Source organism: Taeniopygia guttata, chromosome 3, assembly GCF_048771995.1.
Source record: "Taeniopygia guttata chromosome 3, bTaeGut7.mat, whole genome shotgun sequence".
NCBI lineage: Eukaryota > Metazoa > Chordata > Aves > Passeriformes > Estrildidae > Taeniopygia > Taeniopygia guttata.
In genome coordinates, this window is record NC_133027.1 from 112,854,831 (window position 1) to 112,872,370 (window position 17,540).

At 44.1% G+C, this 17,540-nt stretch overlaps 1 protein-coding gene across 10 annotated transcripts in view; it reads right to left on the reverse strand.

The window, feature by feature from the left end:
• Positions 1 to 1,746: 1,746 nt before the first annotated feature.
• Positions 1,747 to 17,540, reverse strand: part of MEIS1 (Meis homeobox 1) — a 138,352-nt gene continuing 122,558 nt past the window's right edge. For 6 of the 10 annotated variants that reach the window (XM_072927631.1, XM_030269247.4, XM_012572192.5 and 3 more), the window contains 3 exons: positions 7,381 to 7,439; positions 6,077 to 6,166; positions 1,747 to 3,307 (listed from right to left, as the gene is read on the reverse strand). In XM_072927631.1, the coding sequence (XP_072783732.1) occupies positions 3,024 to 3,307; positions 6,077 to 6,166; positions 7,381 to 7,439 (433 nt within the window). In that variant the 3' untranslated portion in view covers positions 1,747 to 3,023. Of the gene's footprint in view, positions 3,308 to 5,704; positions 5,801 to 6,076; positions 6,167 to 7,380; positions 7,440 to 17,540 lie in introns of all 10 variants that reach the window. The other 4 variants (XM_072927634.1, XM_002199780.7, XM_072927635.1 and 1 more) reach the window with 2 other exon arrangements.

The window sequence follows — 17,540 nt, forward strand, 5'->3', positions numbered from 1 at the left end:
CTCCCGAGCCCCCAAGAGATGGCAGTCGAAGACGGCTTTCCTCCTCCTCCTCCTCCTCCTCCTCCTCCTCCTCCTCCTCCTCGTCCTCCTCCTCCTCCTCCTCGTCCTCCTCCTCGTCCGCGGCAGGACAGGAGCCGCGGCCGCTCCGCTCTCCGCCCCGCGCAGCCCCGCGCAGCCCCCGGGGCCGGGGAGGGGGAACCCGGCCGGGCCCCTCCGGTCCCCCCCGGGGCGGTGAAAGGAGGGTAGCTAGGAAACAGCGAGCGGCCCGAAAAGGCGGAATTTCCAACGTGTAAAATGTTCTTAACGGAGCCATTGAGAGAGTGCAATAAGGCGTGAGGGGGAACTAATCTTCCCATTTAAATGTTTGTGGCAATTTTATCTAAATGAATTTTAATGCTAAACGAGGGATAATTCCCTATTTGTAACCCGTTTACTTCTCTTTCCTGTGCCTCTGAAGCTGTCTAACATCATGCGATGAACAATAACAATAAAAATACTGTCAAGGCATATTCTTCATTTTGAATGTGTTATAATTACAGCTGATTAAATGTCTTGGGATGTAATCGTGGGTTTAATTTGAAATGTGCCCCTCTCCAAAAAAAAAAAATAAATAAAATAAAGGTCCCATGGAGGAAGGTCTGTGCCCCACTTCGCAGCGGCTGCGAGAAGAAGGGACGCGTGTGCCCTCGCCTGCGAGAGGGCGGTTTGTTTTTGTCTTTCAAGAAACCTTAAAAAACCCCAAAAAACCCAAACACGTAAAAACAAAACAAAACGAAACAAAACCAAAGGAGGAGAAAAAAAAAAGGCAAAAAAAAAAAAAAAGCAAGCCCCGTTCATCCACGTTTTGGCAGAAAAATGTCATTACTACTCCGGCTTCACAAAGAAGGAGCCGGGATGTTCAGCCTCTCCTGGGCGGTACAGCGGCCCTTTAAAAAAAACGGGGGGAAAGGAGGAGGGAAAAAAAAAAAGAAAAAAAAAAGAGAAAAAAAAAAAAAGAGAGGGGGAGGAAGTCGCAGCCAGGAGGAGAGGAGCCCCTTTGGTGGCCTGCTTCATTCAGCAAGGTCTGCACTGCCTGCCCAGCCCTGCCCAGCCCGGGGTACCCCGGGGACACGCAGGGCAGGGACCCCGGAGTCTGCCCTGCTTGCATTATTTCACCTTAATTAAGATATTTGTGTCATTTTCCTAGCCTGGTGAATCTCTATTTTTCCTTCCATAGCTGCGCCTTAAAGCAAAGGAGGTGTCGCAGAAAGCACAAACAGAGGAAATTGGTTCATGAGGGTCTGCACTGGCCTCGCTCGCTGAGGTCCAGCAGCACCTCATCCCCTGACAGAAATCCATTGCCCAGGCAATGTTTGCCAAGTTTTATTTTCCTCCTTCCTCAGTATGCTCAATTCCGCTAAGAAACTCGATAATTTGAACTGCGTGTCAGACTATAATTTGGGAGGGAAGGGGGGTAACACTATTTACAAATTTCTGTCCAATAATGCCCTACGATATTACATTTATTAAAAGGCAACAGTTCCCATCCTGACAATTTACAGTGCAAGTTCCAAGAAAGTTTCTTTATGCAGCGTAGCATTGCTTTTACATTCTTTAAATATGAAGCTGATATTTAAATAGCAAATGATAGGTAACATCTCCAGAGCCAGCCGAATTTTGTAGCTGCTCGGCTCTCAGATTGGGATAGAATGGCTACAAATACTGCATGGGGACAGGAAACAAATTTTGCAAGCAGTGGAGTCACCATGACAAAAAATAATTTGTTTTTATTTTAGATTCAGATTTCATTACTGCACTCAAACTACTACAACTGGGCTTTGAGTTATTATACAATCCAAACTGTTTCAATCAGAAACTCTAAGACTCAGTGTGCAATGATTATTATTAATAATAATTAGCTCCTTGGTTTCTTGATAGAAAAAGGCTATCAACAAGCATTTGTTTAACCACAACAAAAGTATAATTAGCTTATCCCACTTAGTAAATCTGTATGCATGCCAACTCATACCAAACTGCTACTTTTACAAAAAATTGCAATAATACAGATCATTTTTCCAGTCCTTTTTGCACAAAATTTATTTACAATGTATACATAAATGCTCCATGATGGGACTATGGAAAAAAAAAAAAATGCACACATGACCGATGTCTTGCCCAGAAAGAAAGTCAACATATTAAAAATAAATCTTCAGTCCATGTTTTGAGCTGCATAAAACAGGAAGTGATGTACAAGGTGGTGGTTGCTGCATGGGGACAAGGATGCTCTGATGTGACAATTAGGCTTCAAATACACTGCCTTTCCGTTTCCATGCTTCCTCCTACCAGTCTCCTTAAGACACTGCCTGCAACAGCTGATTAATCATTGTTGATGACTTCAGTTTTTCCCATCCTTCCCGATTTACATCTGTTCAGGCCAATTCAAATATGGTGAGTAAATGAATTAGACATGCAAATTCACGCCCCAGGCTAGAAAGAGAGAGAGGGAGAGAGATGGGGAGAAAGGGAGAGAAAGGGAAGAAAGAGGGACAGAGGAGGAGGGGGGGGAGAGAGAGTGCGCATGGCTGAAATCCTAGGATAGAAGAAAGATTCTTCTGCCTGACATAGTTATTTTAATGCTCTAAAAATCCTGCAAATAAGCCCTTTCTGTCATTTGCAGGATAAGTGTAAGGCTTCTTTGTTAATGTAAGGAGGCTTCTGGAGGAAGTGAAGAGCTATGGAAACAACACACATAGTGTGGAAAAATTTCACATTTTTTTTAAAAAATCTATAAGAAACAACGTAATATGGATAACAGTATAATAGCATTTTACAATATTTCACTCTTTGTTTTCTTAATGTCTTATATAGGTATTTAGCATGTCCCCAGAAGTTGACTTCAGTTGGTGTTTTCCTGCTTTTCAGGGTCCCTGTGAAGAACTGGAACGTCCCTTGGTCCGAAGTTGACGCCAAGAACTCCATAGTCATTGCAGAAAGACAATGTTTGAAATCTACCATGGCTGCAGACAACGTGTGTTTCCCTTAAGCTACTGAGCATGAATGTCCATCACTTGTCCGCTCACTGCTGGCTCGCCGGGATGAAGCATTGTGGGGCTTGATGCTGACATGGGCATTCCAGGGTGGGGTGGTCCTCCATGCATCATCATCGCTGGGTGGTGGGGGTGTCCAGGAATGTAGGTATGCATGGGGGGGCCATGACGCAGCTGAGCAGGATGGGGGGGCATCTGGGGCGGCGTGTAGCTTGGCTGTCCCATATTCATACCCATTGGACTACCCCGAGACACATAATCCCCTGGCATAGTTTGCAGCCCTGCAGAGGGAGAGAAAAGGTGGAGGTGAGTGCTGGGGATGCCTGTGGCATCGGGAGCTTCCCCGCTGGGAGTCTGCATGTGGACCCACAATGGCCCCCAGGCCAAAAACAACCCCAAAAACATCCCCCACCCCCTCCTCCCCTTCCAAACACAGAGCTTTTGGAGGTAAACCAGCGTTCTGCTTTTATGGTTAGGAATGTGTGCAGTGGAGATGTTCCTGGTCTGGAAGCGTGCCAGAGGCGGTGCCAGCCTGAGGATGGCTAATGGCACACGGAGGGCTCTCAGGTGGGCTCCATTCCCCATGGCCTTTTTCCAGCCACCTGCCTTCGCCTCCCCACTTGGGAATACAAGGCAGAGAATCTGCAGCAGCTAACGAGGGACTCAGGAGGAGCGATGGGTTAAATAGGTGTCAAGGTTTATCAACAGCTATTTATTTAGCTCTTGAGCCTGATCTCTTGGAATCTGTCCCAAATATTTGTGCCATTCAAAGAGATGCAATCCAGCAAGGACATACATCACTGAACAAAGGCCTCATACGAAGCCGAAATTGATAGGATTACTAAGTATGATTGCTAAATCAAACTCGTATTTTTAGACACATTATAAATATATACATAATCAATAACAGTTACCAATTATTTCTTTACCTCCCCCCCCGATCACCTCCGGCCGCCAAAAAAAAAATCAGATGCCCAACTCAGTCAAACCTTTCAGTGGGTTTGGGAGAACAATAAGAAAAAAATTGGACCTAAAACAATAAACCCTCCTGCTTTCTGTGGGCCTCTGCCTTCTGCTTGGATTGCTGTAGCTGATGGGAACTGACAGGTGTATTGTTTCGGAGAGCTATAAGCTCCATAATCATCAAGGGTGAAAGGCATACGCTATTGCTAAGTAGGTTCAATTGGCTTTGGTTCTAAGTAAGAGCGCGCCGTGAATGCGCCGAACACCTTGGAATCAGGTCTCAAGGCTCCAGCAATGAATAGCTGCTTAATCTAGCCTAAAGGAACAGTTTTGAACTAATGAAAATTGCTTATAAAATATACTGTACTCACAGCTCTTTAATCAAAAAAGATGATAATATTTTTTGTAATAACCTATTAATTTAATTGGTCACGAAGCATAAAATACATCATTTAAATTTAATTGACCCAGAAACTAAGAAACAATATTTAAATTAACTAAGCTAGAAATTTTCATGATGAGGTAATAAGGCTATTGCATTCCCAAGCTCAGAGGAATGTTTTCACAGCTAATTGTTAAAACTTAGTTTTGACTTGGGCTCAGGGAAGACTACTATGAAATACACTCGCCCTGGGTAACTTCAAACCCTATGTTAATATAGGCTGGGGGCAGAACAAAGATGCTGAAATAACTCCTTAAACTCCAGAAAGAGAGCAAGACAAACAGAATCAGGCACCATTTAAACATGGTACCAAGTGTCCTGGTGTTTCAAACCACTTTACTATTAAAAGAAAAGCGAAACAAAACCCAAAAATTTGTATAATGTATTTTTCCCTAGAAAAAGACAAGAGGGAAAAAAAAAAAAAAACTGGGACAGTTTTTCTAGGCTTCCTTTGCGAGGTCTGCCACTGAAGATTGCATTAATGATCTCTATTTTTGTATACTGAATAAGTCAAATCCATTTGTCACACTGCAAGTGATGGCATACTTAATTTGGATATAGTCAATTAGCCTGGGCTAAGCTCCATAGCCTGCTGCGCACACCTCTATTTTGTATTCTCTCTTTTTCCTTTGCCACACGTAATCCCATTATGACGGACAGACAAAGAGAAATAAACTTGAAAAAAAAAAAAAAAGAAAGAAAAAAAATCAAAGTTTCATCCATGGCTTTCCAAAATGCAACTAAGTGAAGCTGCTGGGTTTTGCTTGGTGTTGGTTTTTTTTTTTTCCTACCCCATGAGAAGTCTCTGTTTGGCTTTTTTGGTGTCTTGCAGGTTAGCGGGAGAAATGTAACTCATGCATCAACTGCGGTTAGACAGATTTATGACACTTTGGGGACATGCTCTTTCCTCTCCCTGTGCTGCTGCAGACCGCTTACATTTTGCAAATCAGTCTGTTGCCAAGACGACGGGCTCCCCCACCTCCCTGGCTGCTCCTTGTTTTGTCATGTGCTCGGGGATGGATAATAGCATCAATGTATGGCGGCGTGGATGTACGGCAGCGTCGGCGTACGGCGCGCGCGCGCGGGGGGCTTGGGAGCTTGGGAAGCTTGAGCTGAACCAGAGGGAGAGAAAACCCAAAGGAGCCCAGGCGCAGGATGGATGGATGGAAAGGAAGGAACAAGCATGAGGCTATGGGCAGGGAGAACATAGGGAAATGCAAGAAGACAAATATCCCTCGGACAAAGTGAGAACAAAGACCTCGTTTGTACTTACTTCCCCCTGGCTTTGCCATTGGTTACCTAGGTGAAGGTTACATGTAGTGCCACTGCCCCTCCATGCCCATATTCATGCCCATTCCACTCATAGGTCCTAGAGGGAGATAAAAATCCAAGAAGATGCCAGAAAATGAGCAAAGTCAACAGATAGTGCCAAAAGCCCCTTTCCAAAACACAGCATGGCAGAGGGTCCGGGACCGCTCGAGCAAGGAGACGCCCGGTTTCCCTCGGTGGTGTGGAAGGCAGGCAGAAGACAGGTGAGGCAAGCAGGCAGCGGGGAGGACGGCAGAGGGAGAGGGCAGAGGTGTGTTTACCTGTGGTGGCGTGACCAAGGCCACCCGTGAGTGGGTGACACTGCCCAGGGGCTTACCTGGCGCTCGGATGCCCATGTGCTGCTGGCCGTCCATCACGAAACCTCCCATCGGCTGCCCATCGGGGTTATAGGGTGTCCCTTGACTTACTGGAAAGGTGCAGAACATTTCTTTTTAGCCATTTCTTTTTAGCAACAGCCAATATGGTCATCTCTTCTCATGGCATGGGACACAAACCCCCCCACCCATGGGTTATCTAAAAAGAGGGGAAAACATCTACTGTGCAAATTTAGCTGTTGGACTGACAAGCGTGCTTGGTTTTGGCCTAATTTTCTTCTGCAACTTTGGAAATGAAGTTAACAAACTGAAATCTTGAGACGTGAGGAGCTCCGGCTCCAGCTGCTGCTGCTGCTGACGTCAATGCAAAAACCTGTATAGGAGCCGGATTTTATGGCTGGAATAGTCACACTGAAATCTCAGTGTGTTAAATTACACCCTTGTGCCTTCAAAGGGCAGGACCCGAACACATCCATGCCAGATATTTACGTATAATGACAAATAATCAAATGTACTTGAAGAGGAAGCGTGGCCCAAAGGCATCTTGGACAATTTGGAGAGTTTGGCAGGGAGACTTGGAAAAAAACCCAACTGGGAGTAATGGGTTATGATAATCCTTGATGGTAAATACCCACAGAGAGCTGTGAGCCAAGACCCCAGATAGAACCAACGTGTGGAAACTAAGGGTCTTTTAAAAAAATATAAATAAATACCCACAAAGCAAATAGCGAATGCTCAGCAATCCCAAAAGAAGAGCCAAGGGACAAAAGGACCCTATACAAGTACCACTGCCTGAACTGGAGGTTTTCACTGTACGTTAAAAGCCAGCTTCAGAAGTAAGCTGGCTTGGGTTATTAAAGCACATAAAGCTCTACCTCATTGAATGTCTTTGAACTTTACTGAGTCCCACAAGTGATTCTGACCCCTTTGCCCTTTTGACAGGTAATAAAGTTTACAGCAATTCCACACCAAGCCATGCACCAGGGAGTGGTCACAGGAGCAGAAAGAGCTGGGAAGGAAAACTCCAAACAATGACTAAAAAAATACAAGAATAATTTGGATCATGTACAGAAAGTCCAGTCACGGAACGGAACATTTTAGTTTCCCTTTTTGAATTTTCAATGTCTTTTTTTTTTTTTTCCAAAATTATTAGAGTCATAATGAAAGAAAGCTGGTTGTATTTTAATTGTCAGTCACTCCCAGCATTCATTTCTCGTTTATTTACCAGGTACTGGACCTCCTGGTGAATGGCTAGAGGATGGTTTTCGCCTGTGTGGCTTGAATACAGTTACTACTGGGGACTTGCCTGCTCGATTGGACTGGTCTATCATGGGCTGAACTATTCTTCTTCTAGCATTAATAAACCTGCAAGAAAAAAGAGGAAAGCAAATGGTTAGGGAAGGGATGCCTTCCACCCATCCCCAAGCCCTCTTGCTCGACTGTGGTGCTCTCCATCAGGCTGCATGGGGATGCAAATCCTGCTAAACCTCTAACCCTGATGACCTTTGGGAGCACAACCTTGGGGTTTCCAAGCTGATTTATGTTTGCCTGCTTTTTACCACAGTCGGACACTTCCATTTCATCTTTTCATGGGGGAATTAGCCGAGTTTTCAGGAAACAATGCCAGCAACACTCTTCTCAATACAGAATGGGGCACCAAAAAAACAAAAACGTGTGAAGCCGGCGAGATGCTCGTGAGGGCATCTGCTACCTCCCCCCTCATTAGTGTCATTTCTGCCTTATGTCCTTTGACTTCTTTTTCCAATTTTTTTCTTTATCAAAAACTGTCCCTACCTCTTGCAAACCTAATTCCCTTTTAATGCCCACTATTAAGATAATGAACTGTGATGGCAGAACCCCATCAAATGAGAGAACGTCTGGACTTTTATCACCACTAAGTCACACTGCTGGGGACTTCAGAGCCATGCATTCCTCCTAGCCATTTCTTGGTGGGCTTTTTCCCCCCTCCCTCTCTTTATGCAAAGTCTGAGGGGGTCAAGGCGAGGTCATAGCTTTACAGTAATTGAATTTATAATCCTGTTTTCTCCAGCTAGGCCTGACCATTTACAGCAAACATCTTGTTAAACTGTAATTACTGGACTACTGAAAATTCCCCCCCGAACAATGAAAAGATCTTTGGAAATAACAAAAAAAAAGGAGGTGCAGTCATTTTTAAAAATAGCTATCTGCAGCCCACTCTTTGTGTTTTTGTAGCTCTTCGCCTCAGTCCTGCAATGCTTATTTGGAAATATTCAAAATAATTTGGAGCAAAACAGAAGAAGGAGATAGATCACAAGCACCCTGGTCTCCTCATGGTGCTGAAATCAGGAGGCTGGGAACCATGGCTGGGAACCTGTCTGAATAAAGACAGTTTGAAGAATCTCTCTTGAGGTTTCACTCAGTAGAAAGTTCACTTAAAATCCGTTTGGAAAAAAATCTACATTGAGATTTAGTCATGGCAAAGCTGCATAATCAAACTTTGTGCTCTTGTGAGAGAGAAAAAGAATAATAAAAATATGTATGCCACAATATTTACTAGTAAAGGAAGAAGTGTGAGTGTGGGTTAAATCACAGCACACTCGTAAAATGGGATAGAAGAGTCCACAAAGGAATACTTGATGCTTGTTTTCATTGCCTTTGCTTGGGGTGGCTTAGCAGGAGCTCTCCTAGCACAGAGATAAAGCCACCAGGATCTTTCCACGGGAATCAGCACTGCCCACCCATCCGCCTTCACCAGAGGAGAGAAGAATAGCAAACCACTGCCCCATGCTGTTTCTTTTGCCCTCATCAAAGACCAGCACAGTGACTTCAGACTCCTCCTATCTCCCATTCCCCACTGACACCCATTACCCAAACTCCTGCAAAAATTAATCAAGATGTTGAGTCTTTATCAAACCTGTCTTGAGGAAACGGGCTCAAAGACACCAAACCCGGCTGCCAGTCTGGAAACCTCACACCTGAGCTAGATCATGTTTTGTCAGCAGCAGCGTTGGATCAATTTTTTCTACACATTTCCAATAAACACCCCCTCTCGACTCCAGCAAACAGTGTTGCAAATCAGTTTATCATTATCTTGTACAAACCATGAAAATTAGAATCATGTGAGCAGAAGGTTAGACTAATTCTCCTTTCTCATTATAAGCACAGGTGTAGCACAAACACCATGTGAAATAAGCAATTAAAAAAACCTGCTTTTTTTCCCCCATTAGCTGCCTTAGCTCCATGACCAATTAGAAAATTGTTTAATATCTGTAATCTACATTTGCAGAAAGCAATTTTCACAGTAACTCTTCGAAGTAAAACAACACCACAAAACCCTAGTGCCTCAGCCATTTCTTTTTGTGAGTCTGGCAAGGATCCTGCTGTGTTCACTCCATCCTTCTCCTGCCCCACTGCCAGGACCTGCTAGAGAGGCAGGAGAAGAGAGGTGGCTGTGAGAGGGATTGGTCACCAAAACAACTTTTACCCCAAATAAATGCTGAGCAACATTAGGCATGTACAACCTCAACTTTATGACTTTTTCTTCCTTATCCTCCAAACTTCAAGCACTTTTAAGATGAAGGGGGTGCCTCAAAATAATAAACTGTCCTATATATAGTATTGTTCATATATTACTATTCTAGAATAAACTATATATCTAGAGTTTACCAATAATTACCCACAAGATGTGCCTATGGTAAAACACAATCTCACCTGCTTGCCCCATACTATGGTTTGGGATTTTTAAGAACATTTTACACACAGGTACTTAACAATTATCTTCTTCCTATGCATTTGTGTAAGTATTTTCTATAAGTAGCAATTCTGCCAAACAGCTCAGTGTTTGGATGTCTTTGGGGGGAATTCAGACACAAGAACATTTTCCTTCTGGGCAAAGTAATAAAATGACATTCTTGCTCCTCCCACTAGAAGTCAAACGGAGGTCAGCTCCCCATCCTTGTATCTGTTTAAATAAACTGGTCCAGCTGTTTGTTTCCAGGATGCCCTTTAACCTTCTGTCCCATCCTCCCTGCCTTTGTAACACAACGCTTTACTTTGCATTATAGTAGACTCCAAACCACTGAGCATTTAAAAAAAAAAAGAAAAGAAAAAAAGAAGAAAGTATTCACTTTCAAGTTTCTTCCTGCATCCCAAACCTAGAATTTGTAAGAACCTATCAGATTAAAACAATTAATGTAGCTTGCCTTGAGAGAGCACAATGCAGGCTGTGATGTTTATAAATCACATTTAGAACTTCTTGCAAGCAAAACTGTGAATTAGCTGTTGCTGCAGAAATATACGGGTGTGTGGTTAATTTCTTCATACTCTCAGTCTTTTTTCTTTGAGAGAAGGGCCAGGATCTTTTGATCACTCTTTGAAATTTCCAAAGTGCCAGGCTGATTTGAACATCAGCAAAAATGATGGAACAGAAAAGCTAACAGGAATAATCTCCCCTTTCCCCAAATGTTCATATTCACCTATCTTAAGAGAAAGAAACTCTAAATCACTCTAATCTTTAAAACTTCAGAGAAATCAGGACCTAAAAAACCGTATTTGCATACTAACTACTTCTGAAATGGAAGATTATCAAAATACAATTTAGCATAAAACTTAAGACAGATGTATAGCCTTACTCATGTGAGTAAAGAGCTAATCAAGCTCAAAGGCTTGCATGGAGTATTTTTCCCCACATCAGTGCTCTGTGTTCTGGTATCTTTGCTCTGATGAGGAAGGGGTTTTTTTTTGGTTTGAGTTTTTTACCTCAAAAAAGTTGGATCAATAGTGGCACAACAACATAATATCCCTCAGTGTACAAGTTGCACTCAGCAAAGTGATGCCTTGGGCTACCTTCATTTTTTTATTCCTTTTTTTTTTTTCCTGGAGTTTTTCCTTTTGTTTGTTTTGTTTTGTTTTGTTTTGTAAGGGGAAGGATCTGGCATGGAGATAAAAAATTGAACAGTTGGGCAAACACACAAGTTTGAAATATTTCCTAATTTTTTTCAAGTTAGCTTTTCCTTGTTCATGGAAGAAGGAAACGAACACATGTGCAATCCCATGTGATCTTTTCAGACACATGGGATTGCACTTTCTGCCGTGTCCCAAAAAGCAAGAAAACCCCAGCGATTCCACCTGCATCACCCTAAAGGGGAGGAGGAAACCCTCTTTTCTCCCATTTGCATTTTGCTAGGATGTTTTCTCTTAGGCTTCTGTCTGCAGAGGTCACGGGCAGACTCCCAGGTTGGAGCATGGCTGGTCCCACGGGTGAGCTCCAGCCCCAGCCCCGGGGATGCAGCAATCTGCCTCTGCACTCTGACCTTCAGCTTGGCCGCCCTGGCTGCCACGCACAAGTTTTGTTTCTTCTCAGCAAGAGGCTGCATGGCTGGTGATGACAAAAGACTTATTTTAGTTGGAAATTGGCTACAATAATAGCAGCCAGAGAGCAAGGATTTTCAGAGGGTCACCAAAGCCTCCGAAAGGCACAGCTCGCCGAGGCTCAGGTTACAGCCCGAGTGACATTTTCCGCACAGATCTGTTCTTTCTCCCTTCCCCTTGTATTTCGCTTCTGTTGAGTGAATAAAACAAGACCTTCCTCTGCTGTCACGAATTTCCAAAGTCACCTTTGCTCAAGAATCGACAGAGCGATTGTGGGGACTTCCAATTTGCTGTCTTTGGATGAAATTTTCCAGGAGCAGCTGTCTGAAAGGAGATGCTGAGACTTCGCGGTCTATTGAATTTTTCTCTGCCCCCAGCCCTCCGAAATGAGGAGAGTTTCACACCATTACTGACTTCTGCTACTTGGAGTCACAGGCTGCCCCCTCTCAATATTGTCCCAAAGCACTGCATGCCAGAAGTCTGTGTTTCACTGGCAGAGCCAAGAAATTCCCGAAAATCTCTCTGCCTCATTTTCTCCTTGAGCTCCTTCTAGCAAACCAGGCGTAAGAAGAATGAGAAAGCCCACGCTACCTACAAACCCCAGTGCTAAAATCTCTCATGGCCCTCTGAAGAAAAACAGTATCCCTCTGGACAACAAACAAATCATCATTTTTATAACAGATGCCAAAGTAAACGTAGCACTTCAAACTGGCAAATAATTCACTTGTAAAACCAGTTGCACTCCTTTCTGCATAGTGAGATCCTTCATTTATACAGCAGCAAAACAACATTCTCTATTCAGCACTTAATTCCTCAACGCTTAACAGGTTTATCTCTAATAAAACCAATTTAAATGGAAAGTGTGCTATAAACCAAGATTATTACACTTCAGTAACTGCTTTATTCCTTATTTTAACATATTTTCTTTTTTTCCTCTGTGTTTGTTTTCCAGAGATTTTTAAAAGAGTCTGTTACAGAAAAGATAAAAAACCAATACCAAAACAGAAATTATTTCACCGAATACTTTCAAATGTTTTAAAAACAGCCTTCAAAATAGCAAGCCGCCTCTGTAATTATGAACAGAAAAAATAACGGCAGACTTTCGAATGGTAATCACATCTCCCCATCCCTAAAATGAGAAATAAATGTTAAAAGAGTGCTTACTGCTGTTATTAGAAAGTTCTGATCCTGAAGTCAGTTAGTGAGCTTAATGACCCGTAACTACCAGTCATTAGCAATCCATGCTCTCTGTACTCCCTTTATTTGTAAAGAAAAAAAAAAAAATCCAAGACACTCAAGAAACTTTGTTCAATTTAAAGTCAAACCTTATGAAATCACGTTTGGCAACTTTTCTTGGTTTCTCCTCCTCCTCCTCACCAAAGACAGTTCGGGACTGCAATACATCATTTACAACACTAAATGGAGGTAGGGAGGGAAGAGAGTACAAGGGCTGCTCACCGCCCACTCCAGACACGTAATATTGGAATACACTCCAAAGGCAGAGAGCCCATCCATCAGGAGCATCAGAAAGGTCTCCTGCAAGCTCTCCTCTTCCTCCTCCTCTGCTGGCACAGCACCAGTGCCAGGAACTGTATATGGGGCTGAGGGGTGTCGCAAGACAATATTGGAGAGTGAATTAAATAAAATACTATGCAAAAACTAGTGATGAAAAACCACTAATTAGCTGACAAATTTGATGTAAAGCACTAATGAAAGCCATGTGTGGTTCTGCAATTTAGTTTTAAAAATAGCTTCTGACTTCAAGCATTACTATGTGACCCCACCAATGGATTCATGTTGTGCATTCAGAAAAGTTGCTCTCAAACAGGAGAGTGCTATCGAATCTCTCTCCAAGCCAAGTCTGCTAATGCAAGGAGCATATCGAGGGCAAAAATAGAAAGCAGAGAGATGAGATCAGGTATGTGCTCCTTGTAAGAGAGTTGGCTATGCCCTACATTTTGGCTGGCCCAGCACGCACCAGCTCTACCTTTGGCCACCTCCCCTTCTCCCCAGCCCTTAAGCTTGGGAGCTTGGTGGCTATTCCAGTGCCTCACCACCCTGACAGGGATGATATCTCCCTGATGGCTAAAATAACCCCATCCTCTTTTGATTTAAAGCCACCCCTCTTGTCCTATCAGTACCAGCCCCACAGGACAAAATGCAGACATGGTGATTGCCTTGGGGTAGCAGTGAGCCTGGTGGTGGCCTGTCCTCTGGATACAGAAGGGATGGTTGGTGGCTTTCCATTGAGCTGGGACCCTCAAGCTCCTGGCCCTGCTTCTGCCTTGGCCCAAAAGCTCCCTTAGCTCCATCTCTCTGCAAGACTGCTTGAGGAGTCTTTCTAGAAGAGAGCTGGGCAGCAAACAATTCTGGTTAGCAAAATTTTGCCTGTTCTCCAGCAGGATAGAGCTAAGGCCTATTTCTATTTATTTGGCTAGTTCTGAGTTAAATTATGGAAGGGACTTGGAGGGGAGAAGTGAAGAGCCATTGTGCCTGGGGAAGGGCTCCCTGGAGATCTGCCTTCCTGCTCTGCCCATCTCCTGCGCTCTTCTACACCACAGGTGAGCTGCTGTTGGCCTTTCTGGTATGCTCTCCTTCTCCTCCTCCTCCCCTCCCACCCATATATTCCCCTAAAAAAGCTTAGCCAACATGGCACATTTCCAGTGAAAATGCAGATCCAGTATCCAGGCGTCTCCCCAACGATGCCAGGGAGTCAGAGCAGCGTCGCAGCTCTTGGCTGCACTGGGGAGAACTCTCAGCAACCTCATTCCCTGACACCACAATTCCCTCGGGGTGCAAAGCAGATGTAAACTCGCCCTCAGCAGCCAGATGATGTAAGGGGAAATCTTGACATGGCAAAGCGCCAGTGGAGCTGACCTCCCGTCTCTTCCCTGCTCCTAAATCCCAGCGCAGCTGTACTTTGCTGATCTCCATGTGCCACAATTAGCCTTTAAGGAATATGGCAAGGATTCATGTAGTAGAGCAGCACTCAGGCTGCTCCAACTCCTGCCTGGGACAGCACTGGCCCCCACAAAGCACTGTGGCTGGGTAGGCAACACGGTGGCAGACAAAACCTTGCTTCCCACAAAAACCTAATAACAGAGGGTGAGCAGACTCTCTGAGAGCTTCGAAAGCAGCCCAGGCTGAGATGCACATCTCCCAGCTCCCTGTTTTTGCACAGCTCCATGAAGGGTCTGAACATCAACTTCCCATCTAATCCACCAGCATTAGACTCTGTAACGTGGGTCCTGATCTGGTGCATGCAGCACAACCCAGCAGCTTTTCTTCAGCAGATCACATCAAACCAGCAAACCGAGCCCCATTTGATGGCAGGGACTAAGCTAGGAATGGGTGAGAGCTATATGGTAAAATACTGGCTATTTCTTTGAAAACATTCCTGTGGTTCCCCCCCTCACACAGCCCCCCGAATAATCAGGCTAGCCCAGAGATGAGAGGCTGTGAGGGGAGGAATATCAGGAGATGGCAAAGATTTCCAAAAGAGGCTCTTACCCTGAGATAAGTTGGTTCAGCTCTCTTTATTCTGTGGTGTCCATGTGGAGAGGGGGCAAAAGAGGACGAACAGGAAATGTCAGGGGTCTATATAGGTTTTGGACAGGGTGGGCTTCCCTGGCTCTCTGCCAACCCCATAGGGGCAGAAAAGAAGGTCCAGGGTTATCTTGATCAGAGTCACAGGGTCCCGGGGAAGGGGAAACAGAGTGCCCATGAGCTCACTGTAACACATTCCTTCCTATTTCAGCAGTTTAATGTCCTCTATCTACTCAGCATAACCTCTGTTTTAGTGGAACATAGAGTTTGTGAGAAGTGCCTGCATGATCTCTGAGCTTTCTCATGCCATACAAGTGTTCTAAACACAGGAGGTCCTCCTTGAGGGCTGAGATTTTTCCATACATGAGATTGTGAGCCTTGTCCAAACAGCTTTTCCCCGTTCCCTCCCTCCCCACCCCACATTCAGCATGGGAGTTGGAAGCTGTGCCTTGTCCTCCAGCCCGAGCAAAAGAAGAGAGGCTGCTCCCACATCTGGCTGCTGGTTCAAACATGTTCCCACTCACTGAAGGGTGTGAGAAAGGACCTGTCTATGCTCCTGGATGAATCCCTTCATCCTCCCCATCCCCAAAAGGCAATGAAGGAGTATGGAGTAACTCCACACCAGCTCCTGCAGCCTGCAGGACGAGGAGAAGCAAAGCCCAGGCGGCCAAACCCAAACTCTTGACAAGTGTCTTTGGGAGAAAACACTCTCAGGGCCCCCAGAGAGAAAATATATGGGACCTTTGTTTTGCAGATGAAATAGGCTTTGACATCATTCTGGTCTATACCCCAAAACACTGGTTTGGGGTGTTGAGGGAAGCTTTATTCTTGTGGTTGTGTCTTCCCCACCACAATCAAGACAACAAATACAGGCACATTGATGTATTTTGTGTGATGTGGGCACCTGAAAAACTGGTTTGAATTCTTTTTTTCCTTTTTTTCTCTCCCCAGAAACCACAAAAGATACAGCTCTGAGTCACGGCCAACCTGAAAAACAACCCCACACTTCTGAGCAAACTCTCTGTGCCCCAAGACATCCCACTTCAAAACATTGTTTTCTAACCACTACTAATAACCTACTTTGTAATCTACTTTATCTAAACATAATTTCCCATTAAGTGAAGTGATTCATTTTGCTTCTAATCCTACTACTGACAGCATTATATTCAGGGCAGAAGAAAAGACACCCTTGGAAAACAACACCAACAAAACACACAGAGGGAAGTCGGAGGAATGTCGAAGATTAAAAGAATTTGTGAGACCAAGGGACAGACAAAGCCTAGGGATCAGCCCCCAGATGGTACAAACCACTTTTATAACCCAGGTGGGAAGTCAGACATCTCTGGAATAAATCTGAATTCAAAAGCAGCTATTGGTATTGAGCTTTATCCCTAGCCAAAAAAGACACAAGGACTACAGTGACTGGGCAAGGAAAAAAAAATAACCCATGAAACTGTTACATGACCTAGATTTCATTGAACAACTGTGGAAGCAATATTTTTTCAGCATCTACTGCCATCTCTTTTCTTTTTGAAAAGTCAAAGAAAAGGCAGAATCCTGGTTGGTGCTAAGGCTCTTGTAGCCAGCCATGCATCACTTACACCAAAATCCTTCCAGGGGAGGCAGGGCAAAACACACGCCCTCAAAAGCACATCCTCACCCTGCCCCTCTGGCTGTGTCTCATTTTTGAGAAGAGAAAATTGATTTAACCAAGCAAAAGGCAACATTTGCTCCATTTTTACTATTTCAGGCTGAGTTTTCAAGCAGGCAGTTTGTTTCATGCAGGTGCAGCCTGGAGCAAGAGTCTGATTTAAGTGCAAGAGGGTCTCTGAGGGCACCTCTCTCCACGTGCTGGGGGTTCAGTTTGTGATGGTTAATCACTCTACACAAATCTCAGCAACTGTTGACACAAAATAGGTGGAGATCAGGTCTGTGCAAGCACAAAATACCAGAAAGGCAAACTATATGTAAACACTCTTCAGATAGCTATGACAAAAATAGACCAAAGCCTGACTTGCAAAGCAAAGACAAGCCATTACTCTCCCCTTCTTTCTCTCTCTTTTTTTTTTTTTTTAATATATTGAAGGCATGTAATTTTTCAAATACATATCAAGGATATCCCTTGCACTAAAAAGAAACCAAGACCTGAGAAGTGTATTTACAAAGACATTGCAAAGCACTCCCCTTGCTTCCCATGCAGCATTTCCACAACACAATACTGTCCTGAATGGGCACTTTTTTAAAGCCAAACTCTTGTTTTGAGATGGTGTACAGCTGAATATCAGCGTTTTTTTAAATAAGAAGAAGCAAGCAAAGCATTCTGACCCCTACCCTGATGCTGCAGAGCAAAGCTAGAGCAGGAGAGGAGAAAAGAGCAAGTGGAAAATGTTTGCATGGGGCTATTTCATCTTATTTCCCTGGCACCTGACATCACATTTGTTACAGAACATTAATGCACCAACTAAAAAAAAAGTTTGTTGAGTACAAGACCACCCCAGAAGAGGGAAAAGAGTTTTTATCTTGGCTGCATATTAACCTTTTGCTAGTCAGGACTATTGGCAGGTAAAC